Consider the following 14,593-nt stretch of genomic DNA (forward strand, 5'->3'; position numbering starts at 1 on the left):
TTTTAGTAGAAATATCTCAAAATGAAACACAGACACGACGCCACGCTGCAGCTGAGTTTTCTGCATGTCCAAGTCATGATACCAACACTTTGAAGGTATTTTATGCAGCCATTCAGCACAGAAACGACAGCAGAGTCAGATAATAATGGAGGGAAGCTCATTCCCGTCCACCCTGCTTCCCACAAATGACACTCAGTTGATGGAAACATTCAAATTCACCGTTTTCATGCAGTGAAATCTGTCAATCAAGATAAAACACGATTATGAAAAAAATAGAAAAATCCCCTCAATGGAAACATTTGCAGGGAAAGCGAGATGGCCGAGCTGTGGAAACGGTCATGTGACTGATGAGTGGTAATAACAGAGGAGCGAGCCCTCCGCTGCAGATTTAACCTGTGATGGGACTTTCCTTTATGTTGGAGGAAAGCAGCAGCTTCCAGCGGGGAAGGAAATGACTTCCTCTCCACTCCCGCGCCAGATAATTTCCCATATGTGATCATGTCCGGCCACCTGAAATTGACTTGCAATTTTCACTCAGAGGTGATGAGACGCTTTTGTCCATCGCAGCGCGGCCTGTCAGAGCGATGCAAAGCGAACGCATTTCCTCATTCGGCGCGGCGATCGGGGCAGCGGATGAACTAAATCATCACTAAATGCCTTCAGAGTTGGTGAAACGGAGTCAGGTCTGACAGAGGCGGCGATGCTGCCGAGTCTGACGCCACATGAATTAATTAAACCGATGGGGGGAAAAAAAATAAGAGCCAGATGCAGTGAGAGGTTTGTCAGCGGTGGCAGAGACGCTGAAGGATCATCGCAGGTCTAGAAAAGAGGAGGGGATGAAGGATGGCGAGCGGGAGTGACGGCAGACGTCCCTCCAGTCCGTCACACTTCCGTCCCTCTGCTTTTAGCCGCACGCTGCCATTCGATACGCCCGCTATCAGTCACTTTGTCTTCTTGTCAAAACACAGAACACCTTTTTAACAACACTGGGACTGGAGATAAATGGCTTCCTGTTGATGCGCTCTCTGTCAGGGCGTCGGATCCTTCAACGCCGAGTTAATTGAGATTCTTTTCAGGATGACACATCTTACAAAATAATCTCTTCCTCTCATGGTAATTATCCGACTTTTATGCCGAAGTATTAGTCTGCTATGTGGATATGAACATTATGATTAATATTATCAAATGCAGGACAAACCGCTTCCTCTCAAGGCGGCAGATTTCTTTTCTCCTTTCAACAAACCGCAGGATTTTCATGCGCGTGAACACAGTGGAGCGTTCAGCGTCACAGGAGCCACATTTTTACCTCCGGGGGAAAAAAAACACTGATAAGAGACGGTTACTGTAGCTCAGTGATCGCTCTTACAGACACCCGTCTTCAAACAAGATTCATTGTTCTTCTTGGCTTTAAGTCAAAAAACACAGCCCGATTAGTGTCTCTAAAACATTTGAACCAGATCTATACAATTCACATTCTTTGATAGTTCAGAACATTGCAGCGAGCTGCAGCGTTCAGGTCTGTTTGGACAGACGGAGTATTGTCTCCTCTTGATCTCCTCAATTTCGGCTGCTCTATTGTGTTCAGAAGCTCCTTCGCCACCAGGCAAAGACAGAGTTTTGTCATTTTGAGTCTTTGTGGTAAAGAAAGTAAGCCGTTTATTGCTCCTATGTGATGCTCAGACAGTATCGCTTTTCTTCTCAGCAGCTCAATACAACTGCAACGAAGTCGCAACTTTCGTGCCGATATCTCAGCTCGGGTCTCAGTGTTGTGTCACGCTTAAGAAATATGTTTTAAAAAAGCCCAATAGTGATCTTGTACCTGCTGCTGACTCTTTTTCTAACGTTGCTGTTCTGCACGAGGCACGTCTGGAATATCGGGGACTGTGTTCGTTACTTTGGGAAGCGGTTATTTCACGTCTGCTCACATTAGTTTTGTTCTATATCAGGAGATGTGAGAAGTAATAAACTGTCCCGTGGAGGCAAACGCGTTTCACGTTGTGAATGTTTTCTTTTGCATGTGAGCCGAGCAGTCAGATTAGACCCACTCGCTCACGCTTTCTCTTCAGCCCATCATACAATCTGCTGAGTACACTAAACTAATTAAAATCCGGTTTCTCTGGCTCGTAATGACATCGAGAGCCGCTTTTGTTATTTTGTTTGCTGTTTTGTTGCTTAATAAAGCGCCGTTGTGGGCGAAGCCTGAAGGCCGGCGGTCCACAGCAACTTACTGAGATATCATCCATACTACGAAATGAGAAGTGACTCATTAAAACAGACATGCTGCCGGAATCCGAAAATAAGAATAGCGCAGAAAACCGTGTTGTTTAATGAGCTGATGTGGAGTGGTGGTTTTACAACCAAAAGGTTGTGTGAAGCTGTTAGTTAACCACAACTAAATGCAACTTTATATGCACAGAAAAAAGGCTCATGGTGATAAACCTCGTGCTCGTGTGTGTGTGTGTGTGTGTGTGTGTGTGTGTGTGTTGGTTCTGTGGTGTCGCAACAGAATAGGTGCAAGGTTACCTGAGGGGACGATAATCGCTTGCTTACACAGCATGTATTTTCTCACTCGCTGGTCAAAAGCACGCTTCGGATCACTCTCAGAGTTCTGCAGGGTGTGATTTAATCTCCCCGGTTTTCCCTGAAACCCGAGACGCGGGGCGAGAGCCAACCCCGAGTGAACGCTGCGATATATATTCATTTTATTTCCCGCAGAATCACTTTATTTACACATTTTAATGACGGTGCACATTACGCTGCAGCTGTGCAGCCACCTGCAAACCTCTTTGTGTGATTCGTTCCCGCTTGACGATTGGGAATATCAGGCGACTCATTATTATTTGCAGGAACAGTCATGTGTGCATCAGCAGGGGACGCTACCTGACGGATTTCTGCAAGTTTCCAAGGAAAAAAGTCTAGAATAACAGCATGGTTGAAAGTACTCAACACAAATGACACACGCCCAGCTCTGTAAACTTCACACACAGCATCCTGAGAGCGTCTCTGAACCCCCTGCAGTACATACCGGGCTGCTTCTCAGAGTCTTGGCTCTGCACTTTGACTCCGTCTTACGTCCGGTTAAACAAACAGTCTCGTCCCATCTGTGGAAAATCTCTCAAATTCGCTCGGTGATGAACTTTAAAGACGCCGTGTTTTAATTTTTCTCCGGTTTGGCAGGCCTCAGGATGTGCAAAATCCAACCAAAACAAAGAAAAACGCCACATTTGAGTTCAGTTTGAACTCGCTGCGTCTGCATGCGTTTTAACGAGTTGCTTTTTGGGGTTCTGCTCATTACGTTGAAAGCCCTGCTTGGCCTGGCTCAAGGGTGTTCATCAGAGCTGCTGTCCGCCCCCCAGCCTGCAGCTCGTCAGGAGGAAACCCGCCTACGGGTATCTCCGCAGGAGAGTTTCTACGGCTGGGTGAACATGGCAGCGGAACAAACAGCCTGAGGAGGTTCAATTTGCCTCATCTTCAAGAAATTAGCTTTTAAAATTCAGCTTTCATCAAGAAGTCTTCATTTGGCTGCAAATGTGGAAGCAAGTCTGGCGTTTCGTTTTTCTGCACTTGATAAAAGCTGCAGCAAAAGTTAGAAATCGGATGTTTATTTGCTGGTCAGTGTTTGAACAGGACGGAGCAGAGAGTCCAGCCGGGCTGGGAGCAGTCCGGGCAGCACACGGCTCGCTTTAGGGGGTTTAACGCTGCAGAACTGTGAAGTTCTGACTCTTGTTTTTTCCTGGCAGTCTGACTGACACCTCATCTCGGGACAGTCTCACTCCGCCCGGCGTCTGTCCCTCAGGTTTACGCCAATCTTTAAAGAAAATCGCTGACTGTGACTCTTTCCCCGTACATTGTCACAACCCAGGTGAAAGGTGTTTGTTAAAAACAAATAAGTAGATGTACTTTAGGGGAAAGAAACTTTGTCCAAAAAAACCCAAAGCTGAGTGGAACGACTCTGTGTGATGACAGCTTGGATCAGCATTTAGTTTGTTGCGTTGCTCTCATTTACACTCTCATGTATTGATTGTTGAATTTAGATGATCAGCTTCTTCTCTGATACTCCGTACCCCAGCTTATCTGCTCGCCTGTGCAGCTCTGAAGATGGAGCACGTCCTTGGTCATGTGACGTCTCCCGCTCCGTTATTGACCCGTTAGCGTGTTGTAGTTTTTCCTGGGCCTCTAAAACATCCCGGACATCCAGCTGACGCAGCAGCTGTCGCCTGGATGGAGAGCCTTCGGTTTCCTCATGGTAACATGGAGGAGGAGGATCGATGCGGCGGCAGCTCTGCTCAGACGGGAAAGGCTCGTCGGAGATTGACACATGATGGAAAACGCTGACTCCTCCGCTCCCGCTGGGATCCTCAAGACCAGAAGAAATGACTGAACTGCATTTGTGGATCCGGCTATACTTAAATCACAGGTTTAGATCAGCTTCATGTTGAAAAAACACTGAATTCAGTGACTCAGTGTTTAAAGGCTGGTTTGTGTGAAAGATGTAACAGAGGTGAGACGAGCCTCATTAAAAAAAAACCTCCTTTTCCTCTGAATAAACAGAACGACTTGACTGACACTAGTGCAGCTGGAACCTTCATCCTGCTGTAAACCATGTCGGTACGTGACGTAGAGAGACAGGAACACTGGAGGAGCTCATGTTGCTGAATGTCTCGTTCATTAACTTCCACCCAGAAGAAGTGGCGATCTCAGCAGGATTGGAAGTTGCAGCCTATCGGCTTCATGTCAGACATGAGTCACAGCGAGGAGGCCGTAACAAATCCCCGTGTGTGCAGGTTACCTGTGAAGACACACTCGACCTGGCCGGCATCGCACAGCAAGGCGGCTTCGCTAAAACTGGGAACATGGAACTGCTTCGTGTGTGTGTTCAATATTAGGAAAGTGCCGTGGGGAGGATTTCTTTCAGTTGTTTCTCACACACTAAAAGCAGTATATTTTATTTCCTTACCGTTTTGTGGTCATTTTCAAACCCACGCTATTCTCTGACCAGAATTCAGTGTTTTCCTCTGTAATATTAAAAAGGCGCCATCTCGGTGGGTTGTTGGCAATCTTGGGAATTTAAATAAAGTTTTTGTTGACGTTCTTCATCTCTTCAGCTTGATAAATGATGATAAATTACCCTGGAATGAGACTTAAAGGGCCACAATTTTCCTGGAATTTAGAGACCAGCGACTGTTCGTGCCTATTTGAATGATGCACGTCCGCCAGACCGTCCCACCCGCCACTGCTTACCTGTGCCGTGGACGTCCCTGCCGCCGTCGCCGTCGCAGACTTTCCTAAAGATGCAGTGAAATCAGCTCGATGACTGGTTGAAAGCGGAGCTCACGGGGCGGGGAGATATCGTTGAGGGTAAACACAGGTGCGCTGCCGCCATCGTGGATCAGTGACACACGGAGACGCACGCCAGTGGCAATTACATGTTTTTTCTGTGATTTATTTGACAATTTGGATTCTGAAAATGCACATTTGACTTCATTGTGCTTTTCTACAACATGTTGGTTTTTTCATATTGCAAAGAGGATTTTGTTATTTTTACTGTGATATATTTGACTGTTTTTGTACTGTTTTTGTTTGTTTTTTATACATATATTTGACACTTTATGTAGTCTGTTGTTGCAATAAGCATATTTCAATTGGAAACTGAATGTTACAGTTCAGCAGGGGCGTCGCCAGGGTCTGGTCAGGGGGGCTTAGCCCCCGGGAGATGAATGAGATGTGAGGAAACATGACGCACCAGCACAAAACTTCACACACTGAAAAAGACTGAGGAATTATTCATTATTTTTTCCATAAAAAAAAAAAACACATCTAGATTTGCGCAGTAAGAGCATGTTTACAGCAGCAGTTCTCAAACTGGCGTCCCCGGACCCCCAGGAGTCCGTGAGCCATAGGTTGGGATCCCTGAAAAAATGTCAAATAAATTAATAATAAATGAATAACCATGTTGAATCAGTAAACCTGAACATGATTATTAAATGCACCAATAAAACAAACTAATTCCCCCCACTTACCGCAGCTATGGACCAATCAGGCCACCAGAATCCGTATTCATGTCTGCTTCTTAACTTTTATTTAATCTTTATTTAACCGGATTGCTCATTACCCAAAGTTAAGATTATCAGCACGAACAAGCGCACTTTTAAAACAGCAGTGTGCATCAGAGATTGGATTGAAAATGGACAATTTTCAATAAAACAGTGTGAGCAGATTGTCTGATAATAAACTTCCATTTTGGCTTGAAGAATCAACTTTAATAAAACATTTATTTTGACACCTGTGGTCTTAAAAAATGTGAGTCTTGTTTTTTTTTTTTTTTTTTTTTTTCCCTCCCTGCTTTGGTGGATAAATGCCACTCTTGTTAAATAAAAAGGATCACACTGCTGTTATTAATAGCCACAGTGAAAGGTTATGTCAAAGCGGCGTGTAGACACACACACACACCCACACACACACACAGCAGCCACCAGGCGTGGGTGAAGTGGGCAGTGTGTCTCGCTGGCCGCCTTCGGTCTGCAGCCGCTCGGCGCCCGGTTCTAACGAACCGGAGGAAACAGAAGCTGAACCTGAGCGGTGAACAGCCGCCGTCCTGCAGCGTCCAGGCTGGAGGAGTCGTCAAAACACCGCCTGTCCTCGCTTCCTTCACCGCTGCTGCACTGGAAGCGCCGTTTGCTGAGCTCTGTTTCTTCAGATTTCCTGGATTTTGCAGTTAATTTCGTTGCGATCGGCGTCACTCGGCTATTGCTGTAAATCATTTTCTCACCCCGTTCGCGTCTGGCAGCCAGTGAAAATGACATCTGTCTGTCTCTGACAGAAAATCAATCAAAACGGAAAATTACTTCAGATGTTTAAAGTGCGCAGCCCCGGTCGTACGAACGTTTTCCATTTCCAGGCGTCGCTGCGAGGCTCCGCTCCACAGTGTCACCACATGTGTTTGAGGGAATTGAAATGCAAAGTGTCGGACAAAAGCTTTAAAAATTGAAGCATCATTATAAAAAGATCTCGTGACCTTTTTGGCCCAAACTTGTGTGATATGCAAAATGTGGCTGCAGGTCTTGAATGGCTTAAGCAAAGGAGATTATTCCAGGGAAATAAGAGTTTTAAGTGAAGGTGGACGTCGGGCTCTTTTAGCTCCGTACTAGCTTACACTCAGTATCCAGTCCACAGACCTGCTTGTGAATAAATGACCCTGTTTGTCGCCCAGCGGTAGCCGGGGCGGCTAATCCAAGACTATTGGATGAATTGAGCTGAATTTCTTCACATGAGGAAAAACAGCTGGATCTTCATTTCTGTTCAGAAATAGGCGCCGATGAGCAGCGCGTCAGAAGTTCCTCACGTGACTGTGTCCTGGCACTGAGCTGGCGTCCGCCGAGTGGATTTAACTCAGAGCTCGTTTCCACCTCTGCAGCTCTCTGCTCTGTTAATCACATTCACAAATTAACGCACTCGTACACCAGGCAGCTGCCAAGAAAGGCCCTCAGTCTGTCCGCTGAGAGCAGTTTGGAGTTCAACGTCTTTTCTGAGCACGGGGAATCGAACCAGCAACCTTTCGATTGAGAAGTGATACTGCACAACTACCTCACTGCTGTCAGATGTAATGAAACACTTGATGTCCACTGGGAACAGCGTCCAGATTTTAATGACTGTACACACACCGTTCAACCTTTCTGGATACATATGACTATTTAGAGGTTCGACATGCAACATTCATGGCAGCGGCGAGCGCGATTGCCACAGTTCACATGTCTTTAAGCCTTTTCAGCTCCTGGCAATAAAAAATAGAAAAAGAAAACCCTGCTCAGCTGTGATCACAGGTGACCCGTCTGCACTTTAATTGATCCATCAAACGCCTCCCTGGCTGTCAGTCACCGGCTCGCTCGTGCTCGAGTTCCTTAAACAAGGATCTGCCGCGGCTGCCCGGGCCGTTTCATAATCCGGGCTTCACTTTGGAGCAGAGAACAAGATAAGAGGAGGAGGCGGCGGCTCTGTGCTGCGGGGCTCATTTCAGGAGGAAACTCCTGGCGTTATTGTTGCTGCTTTGATTAGAGTGTGTGAGCCTCGTAGCCCCGAGACCGAGGAAGTGGTGAAATGAAAAGGCTTTGACATTTGGTTGAACCAATACTGTAATGTTCTCCGGCTCACGGAGAAGCGTCCCGCTCACCTTTTGACCCGATCACCCGGATGTTGAGTTAGGTGTGTTTGTACTTACTGGGTTTTTATATCAACTTGTCAACATCTTGGTGTTCATCAGAAATAATCGTGATTTTCTGGGGACTTTATTCAAATTAGTGTCCATTTCAAATCTATACTAACAGCGGTCGCTGCTCTCGGCTCCCAGCGAGACGTTCCTGGGTTCAAACACCAGGAGGTTCTGTACAGAGTTTGCATGTTCTTCCTGCGTTTCCTCCCTGAGGTTAATTAAACGGCCCCTAGGTGTGTGTGGTTGTCTCTGTGTGCTGACCCTGTGACAGACTGGAGGACCGTCCAGGGTGCGTCCTGCCGTTGCTCATGAGCAGCTGGGATTGGCTCCAGCACCCTGTGACCCTGGACCGTACAGAAGACGAATGAAGGAGGATCTGAAATGTGAAGCACACAAACACTTATTGTAATTGAATTCGTTCAACAGGATTAGTTTCAGTAGAAAGAGTTGACCCAGCATGTTGACATGGTCGACCAGTGTTTGTGGATTACACTGTAATTAGATTAACAATTTAAAAAAAAGTACTTGTACTTCCATAAAACGTAAATCTGCTGAACTGAATCTGAAGGATGTTGCACCTACAAATATACGTGTTGTTCAGATAAAATAATTAATCTGAATAGATGGAAATGCGTGGTGTGATTAAATTCCATTAACCCAGCAGATTATTTTTTTGAGAGGACGTTAAACCAAGCGAAGTAATTTGGACGTCCGCTTCCTGCCTCTGGAAGTTATTCTTTTTCTGAAGTGGTTCATTTTCTGGCCTGTCTGTTTTAATCAGTCAGCTGATGGAGCCCTGCAGGCCCCCCTCCCCCCTCTGATGGGGGTCGAGGTCCTCACTGGTCCACTCAGTCTGAGGCCTCCATGTCCGTACAGCTGGACTGGAAAACACTTCATCCACTCCTCCAGCTCTTCTTGTTGGTCCAGCAGTTTATCATGAGCAAATGAATTAATTCAATTTGTTGCCGTTGGGGCTTTATTATTGTATTATTGTTATTATTACAATCATTTTATTGAAAGTCGCTGCCGCTGCGGCTGCCAGTTCATTCAGTAAATTGACAGCTCATCACACTGGGCCGCTGCGCCGGGGTCCGCCGAGGACGGCCGCGGTTTTGGACTCGGTCTAATTATTCTGGGAGCTTATCAGGCAGAGTCTGGCTTCGCTCGCAGTCGGGGGGGAAAAAAAAATAAACAGCGGCACGCCGGGTGTGTGTGGGTCGTTTTGGGTGAGGCTGTGGTTGATTGTGACACAGACAGGTGGGCGGCGGACAAATAAAACACTCCAAAACACTTGATCCAATATCAGAAGTTACAGCACCCTGTGGGGAATGCAGAGAAAAACCAATTCATCATGTTGTCGACAAGTTTGAATAGTAGAGAAAAGGCTTCGCCTTCTGTTTTCACTCTTTACTGTGTTTCACTGGAGTCGAGCAGGAATCCAGCGTCGCTTGGTTCTAATCATGGAGTCATTCCGGCCGTTGTGACTGAAATCAGCCCGTCTCCTCCTCCTCCTCCTCCTCCTCCTCCTCCTCCTCCTCCTCCTCCTCGCAGGTCCGCAGCGTCAGCTCGGTGGTCACGCGGCGCCGGGAGCAGCGGGTCCTGGTCATGGTGGTCACCATGGTGGTCTGCTACCTGGTCTGCTGGCTGCCGTACGGCGTGGCGGCTCTGCTGGCGACCTTCGGCCCCCGCGACCTCCTGACGCCGGAGGCCAGCATCACGCCGTCGCTGCTCGCCAAGTTCTCCACCGTCATTAATCCTTTCATCTACATATTCATGAACAAACAGGTGAGCGTTTGTGTGAGCGGTGACGCCGCCGCCGCCGCGCACAGCAAACACACACACACACACACACACACACACACACACACACACACTCCTGTTGTTCTGCATTCAGGGGTGATACATTTTAAAGTGAAATGAAAGAACATTTTAATATTTCAACGGCGAAGACAAATGAAGTGACCTTCAGAGTGAGCAGACGTCTCTTTTACAGTGTTCTACAGTTTATTCTCACACGGTCAAAGCTGAAGAGTGGAGGGCAAAAGCAGACACTGGACATGAATTCTGCACACCCTTCTTACCACGTTTTTTCTCTCTCTTTTTCGTGTTTCCTCTACCGGAATGATTTATATCCAGGCACGAGAACCTTGTCAACAAAAGAGAAGAAAAACCTTGTGGAAATTGTGTTGTTGTATTGCTAGTTAAGAGAATGAATGAGGGGATATCAGTGCTAAATGAAGCGGAACTGACCACAGCGAAGTGTGAATACGCACAGAGAAGAAAGGAGAACTGAAGAAAACCGCGATAATGAAACAAAGCGTCAACAGCAATGACCCACAAAGCGTCTTTCCTGTGTCCTGACAACAGATCAACTCAGTAAAAACAACCTGCGAACGCGGTCGATAACTGAACTCATAAGTGATTCCCACCCGGGCCCGAGCACACCGCCACGTGCAAACGCACGGGCACCGATAAGAGATCGGGCTGCGACATGATCACAACGCCGTTACACTCGTAAAACGTCGGTCCGCCCTCTGCGCCGCGGCGATGCACATCGCTGGCGCTCAAGGACACGAGCAGAGAGAGCGAGAGAGAGAGAATTAAAACGAACCGGGACGTGATGTGGCCGAGCAAACTTCAAGGTGGGCCGTCCAGCGCTGTTCCATCGGCGAATCGTTAAAGCTGTCAATATTAGATTAGTGTTAACAGTAAGCGCAGCAGACACACTGCTTCCAGAGAAACCTCCTGAGCCGGGTTTCCTCCAGTATCGCTGGAGCTTTCAGGCTGCTGGGAATTGATATAGTAGAAAACGGAAATAATAATAATAATAATAAATAAATAAAAAGGTAAGCAAAGTAAATCCCATTTGTGATCGAAAGAGAAACGTCAGGACATCAAATGTAAAAAGGTGAAGGTTGGCAGGAAGGGATGACAGACGGGACCTTAAGCAACAGATGAAAGGAGGAAAAGACGGAGTGAAAATGTGAATTCTTCAAGGCGGGAAGTGTTGGAAGTGAACGCAGGACGCGAGAGATGAAAGACGGGTGGGGAAGAGAAAGGTGAGGGGCCGCCGGAGTGAGGGATGAAAGTTGTTTTTTTCAATCTCCAAAAAGTAAACGCGGCTTTGATTTTGATTAGCACACGAGGTTATTATCAGGGAGCGACACACCGCGGCGGCGACCTTTCCTCCCCGGCTCACTCATTCACACACACACACACACACACACACACACACACTTTAATCTGCTCCTGCCTGCTTTTATCTGCTCCTCCCTCCGTCTGCCGCTCCGCTTTACAGGTTGTCATTTTGGAATTGTGAGACATTTAACTTTTCTTTCTGTGTTATCACAGATCTGTTGCGACAGCAGAGTTGTTGAAGTGACGTTTAACCGAACTTTCCAGGCGGACGCGCGCACGAGGCCTCGCTGTGTGGCGCTTTCAGTCTTCAGTTCCTCCCAGCCCATGACTATGGCAGCAGTGTGTTGAGGCGAGTTGAAGACTTCAAGCGCTGCGCAGATTCACGCCCCGGGCCTCAGCTGTCATCCAACAAATTACAGCCGTGCACCTGTCACCGGCTCATTTCCTGCACAGGCTCTCATTACCGTGACGCACTTATTATAGATTTAAAAGTGAACTGTCTCACTTCGCTGCTTTCACAGGTGCAGAAAATTAGATGGTTATGGGGGGAAAAAAATGCTTCTGCAATATTAGTGTTGTGGCGTTCGTAAAGACGGGTTCACACTGTTTATGTGGTTTTCCACTTAGAAGATAAATGGATTATTAAGTCACAGGGCTGCACAGGTTCCTCAAAGTCGGCTTTATGGGCCTCTCAGGGTGAAGGTTGATGGATTTCCTTTCCATTTTTTTATTTGCCCATTCCAACTCTCAAAGAAAATGTTTCTAATAATGAAGTCTTGAGATGGGGTATTCCACTCAAGACAGTAATTTTCTCATTAGATCCAGGGTGTCAAGCATGAGACCAGCGGGTTAAACCGTGCTGTCGGGGGGAGTTTGTAAAATTCAGCGGCTATAGAAGAAGTTTTTTTTATTTTTTATTTTTTTGTTATTTCACTGTCTTTTGCATCAGACGTTTTCATCAAAATTGGCTCTATGTTGAGGTTGTAGTGATTTTCCAGAGTAATTGTTTGATTTTCTGAAAATTTAGACATTTTCATTGTGTTTACTTTGTGTTACAACAAAGAAAAACTTTAAAGTTTGAAATTAAAGGTTATTATGGATCTATTTTGCCAGTCTGACCCACTCCAGATGAAGCCTGTTTGCAGTAGATGGTTTTGGAGGTGAGAATTAGTTTAGCTTCATCTTCGCTCAATGAACAATCACACATCTCTGACGGCAGGAGGAGTGATGCTGCTCAAAGTGTTTTCAGTATCGTGAAGTTCAAATACTGAAAAACCCCAGTCTGCATCCTGTGGGGCAACTGGCATCGTTTTCAAGATGGCCGCCCTGTCAGTATAAACATTGTGTTCATGTTGTTTTCACCAGCGTGGAGACATTTTCTGGACTGTTTTAAAGACTGGTAAACAGTCACGGGTGAAGTGTTAGCAGATAAACAAGCTCATTCATAAAGTTTTCTGACTTACTGTAACTCTTATTTTGCTATGATGCTGAATCACTTCTGACAAAGAAGCCACATCGGAGCTATTTTAGGATTTTAGGATTGATTCAGGTTCATTGATCTGTTGCTGTGGTCCTAATACACTTCAAAAACCTCCGAGATGGAGTTGTGTCTCTCTGTTTTGAGCTAAATGCAGTTGAAAGCACACTGTGGTGGATATTTGTGATCTGTTCACCACTTTGGTGAGTGGAGACACAGAGACGATCCCAGTTTTAATGTCCAGCATTCACACTTCAGCGAACCTGCTTCCCTGGATCAGGGTTCAAACTACAAAACAAACTTGACTAAACTAAAAATGCAAATGCATGTGAACACAGCCAAAGAGCTCCCTCCACGGTAATCAGGGTTTTTTTGGTCTGAAAAAGGTCAGAATAGAAAAACACATGGTTGAAGATATTGGTTTCTGCCTTTTTAATAACCCTGCGATCTGTAACCCAATATTTAGAAATGTAAAGTAGGTCCCTGATCACAATCAGTCTGCAGCTTTTCATTGCTTCTCCGCAGATTAAATGTCACCGGTGGTTTTTTTTTTTCTCTTGGAGTAATTTGTCCACTGTGGCACACCTGTACCTGGAGGCCTTTTCGCCGGCCGCCACAGAGACGTGACTGACGTCCAGCGGGAGAACAATCAGCAGCTGCTGGGCTTACAGTGTGTGTCCACGTTTGGAGTTTGCATTCTCGTCTGTCACGCCGTTATTCTAGACTCTGTGAAATCGCTGAAGCACACAGCGTTTTTTTTTGAGGGAATTATTTGTGTGTGCGGTTTTGTTGTCTGTGCAAACAGAGCTCCATGCTGCAGCTACTCTGCTAATTAGAACCAAATATGTTTTGGGAGAAGTCGACCCTGCTTGTCTTTTGTTCAGTTAGAAACATAATGAGAAAAGTTTAGTTATCTTTTGATTAATAGTCTTTCTTTCAACACTATGTGCAACAAGGCAATTAGAGTTTTGTTTTGGTTGTTTCAGCAAAGAAAAAAAAATCAATTAGTCCGCCTGTACCAAAACCTATTGAATTAGAAATGATCTGGAGAGAGTACACATAGTTAAAAACTGCAGTTACAGTACAATAGTTGTTTTCTTCTTTTCCTAAAGATAGATGAATTCTGGAAAAGAAACTACTGAGAGATCATTTCACATCCTAAACTAACTGCATGTCATTTTAAGGATCCCAGCCTTCAAGTAATTTACTGAGAATTTCTGCTTTGAAGCCATTAAAAAAACAATTCAGTTGATCGCCACAAAGAAGTATCGGGTCATTTTCAGTCACAGCTGTTACCTGAAGATGTTCATCCATCTCCGATATCAGCTTTTTGTTGCAGTCAAGAGGATCCATCCAACCGAAGACAGAAAATCTATGAAACAACATGCTTGAAATGAAGGAGCGTCAGTGCTGCTGTGTTTCCTGAGACGGGCTCTGGCTCTGTGTGACCGTCTGAAAGAGGCTGATCCTGAAGCCGAACAGACATTCTTAATAAAGCAATATTTATATTTTATGCAGTTTCAGGTCAAGACACTACAAAAGAGAATATTTTGTTTTATAATGTTAAAACAAATGTTATAACTAAAGTCATTAATCTGCTCCCTAACATCCCAAAATATTGACAGGTGAACCGAGAATCATGACGTCACTCATGAATTTTGGTTATTGTGGGTTTTAGCTGAGATTCAGACACGACCGGTCCAGATAAGTCATTTTTGGGCGAGTGATGGCAGCTTTTAGCTCGTCCGGGGGCCGTTTTCCTCACTCAAATG

At 45.8% G+C, this 14,593-nt stretch overlaps 2 protein-coding genes across 2 annotated transcripts in view; both read left to right on the forward strand.

Moving 5' to 3' along the window:
- Positions 1–14,593, forward strand: part of LOC115394103 (zinc finger protein 45-like) — a 1,173,573-nt gene that overhangs the window by 782,531 nt on the left and 376,449 nt on the right. The window lies entirely within an intron of this gene.
- Positions 1–14,593, forward strand: part of tmtopsb (teleost multiple tissue opsin b) — a 28,919-nt gene that overhangs the window by 11,693 nt on the left and 2,633 nt on the right. Inside the window, exon 3 of the mRNA XM_030099364.1 lies at positions 9,758–9,991. Coding sequence (XP_029955224.1) covers positions 9,758–9,991 — 234 coding nt within the window. The remainder of the gene's footprint in view (positions 1–9,757; positions 9,992–14,593) is intronic.

The sequence above is a fragment of the Salarias fasciatus genome, chromosome 9 (genome assembly GCF_902148845.1).
Source record: "Salarias fasciatus chromosome 9, fSalaFa1.1, whole genome shotgun sequence".
NCBI lineage: Eukaryota > Metazoa > Chordata > Actinopteri > Blenniiformes > Blenniidae > Salarias > Salarias fasciatus.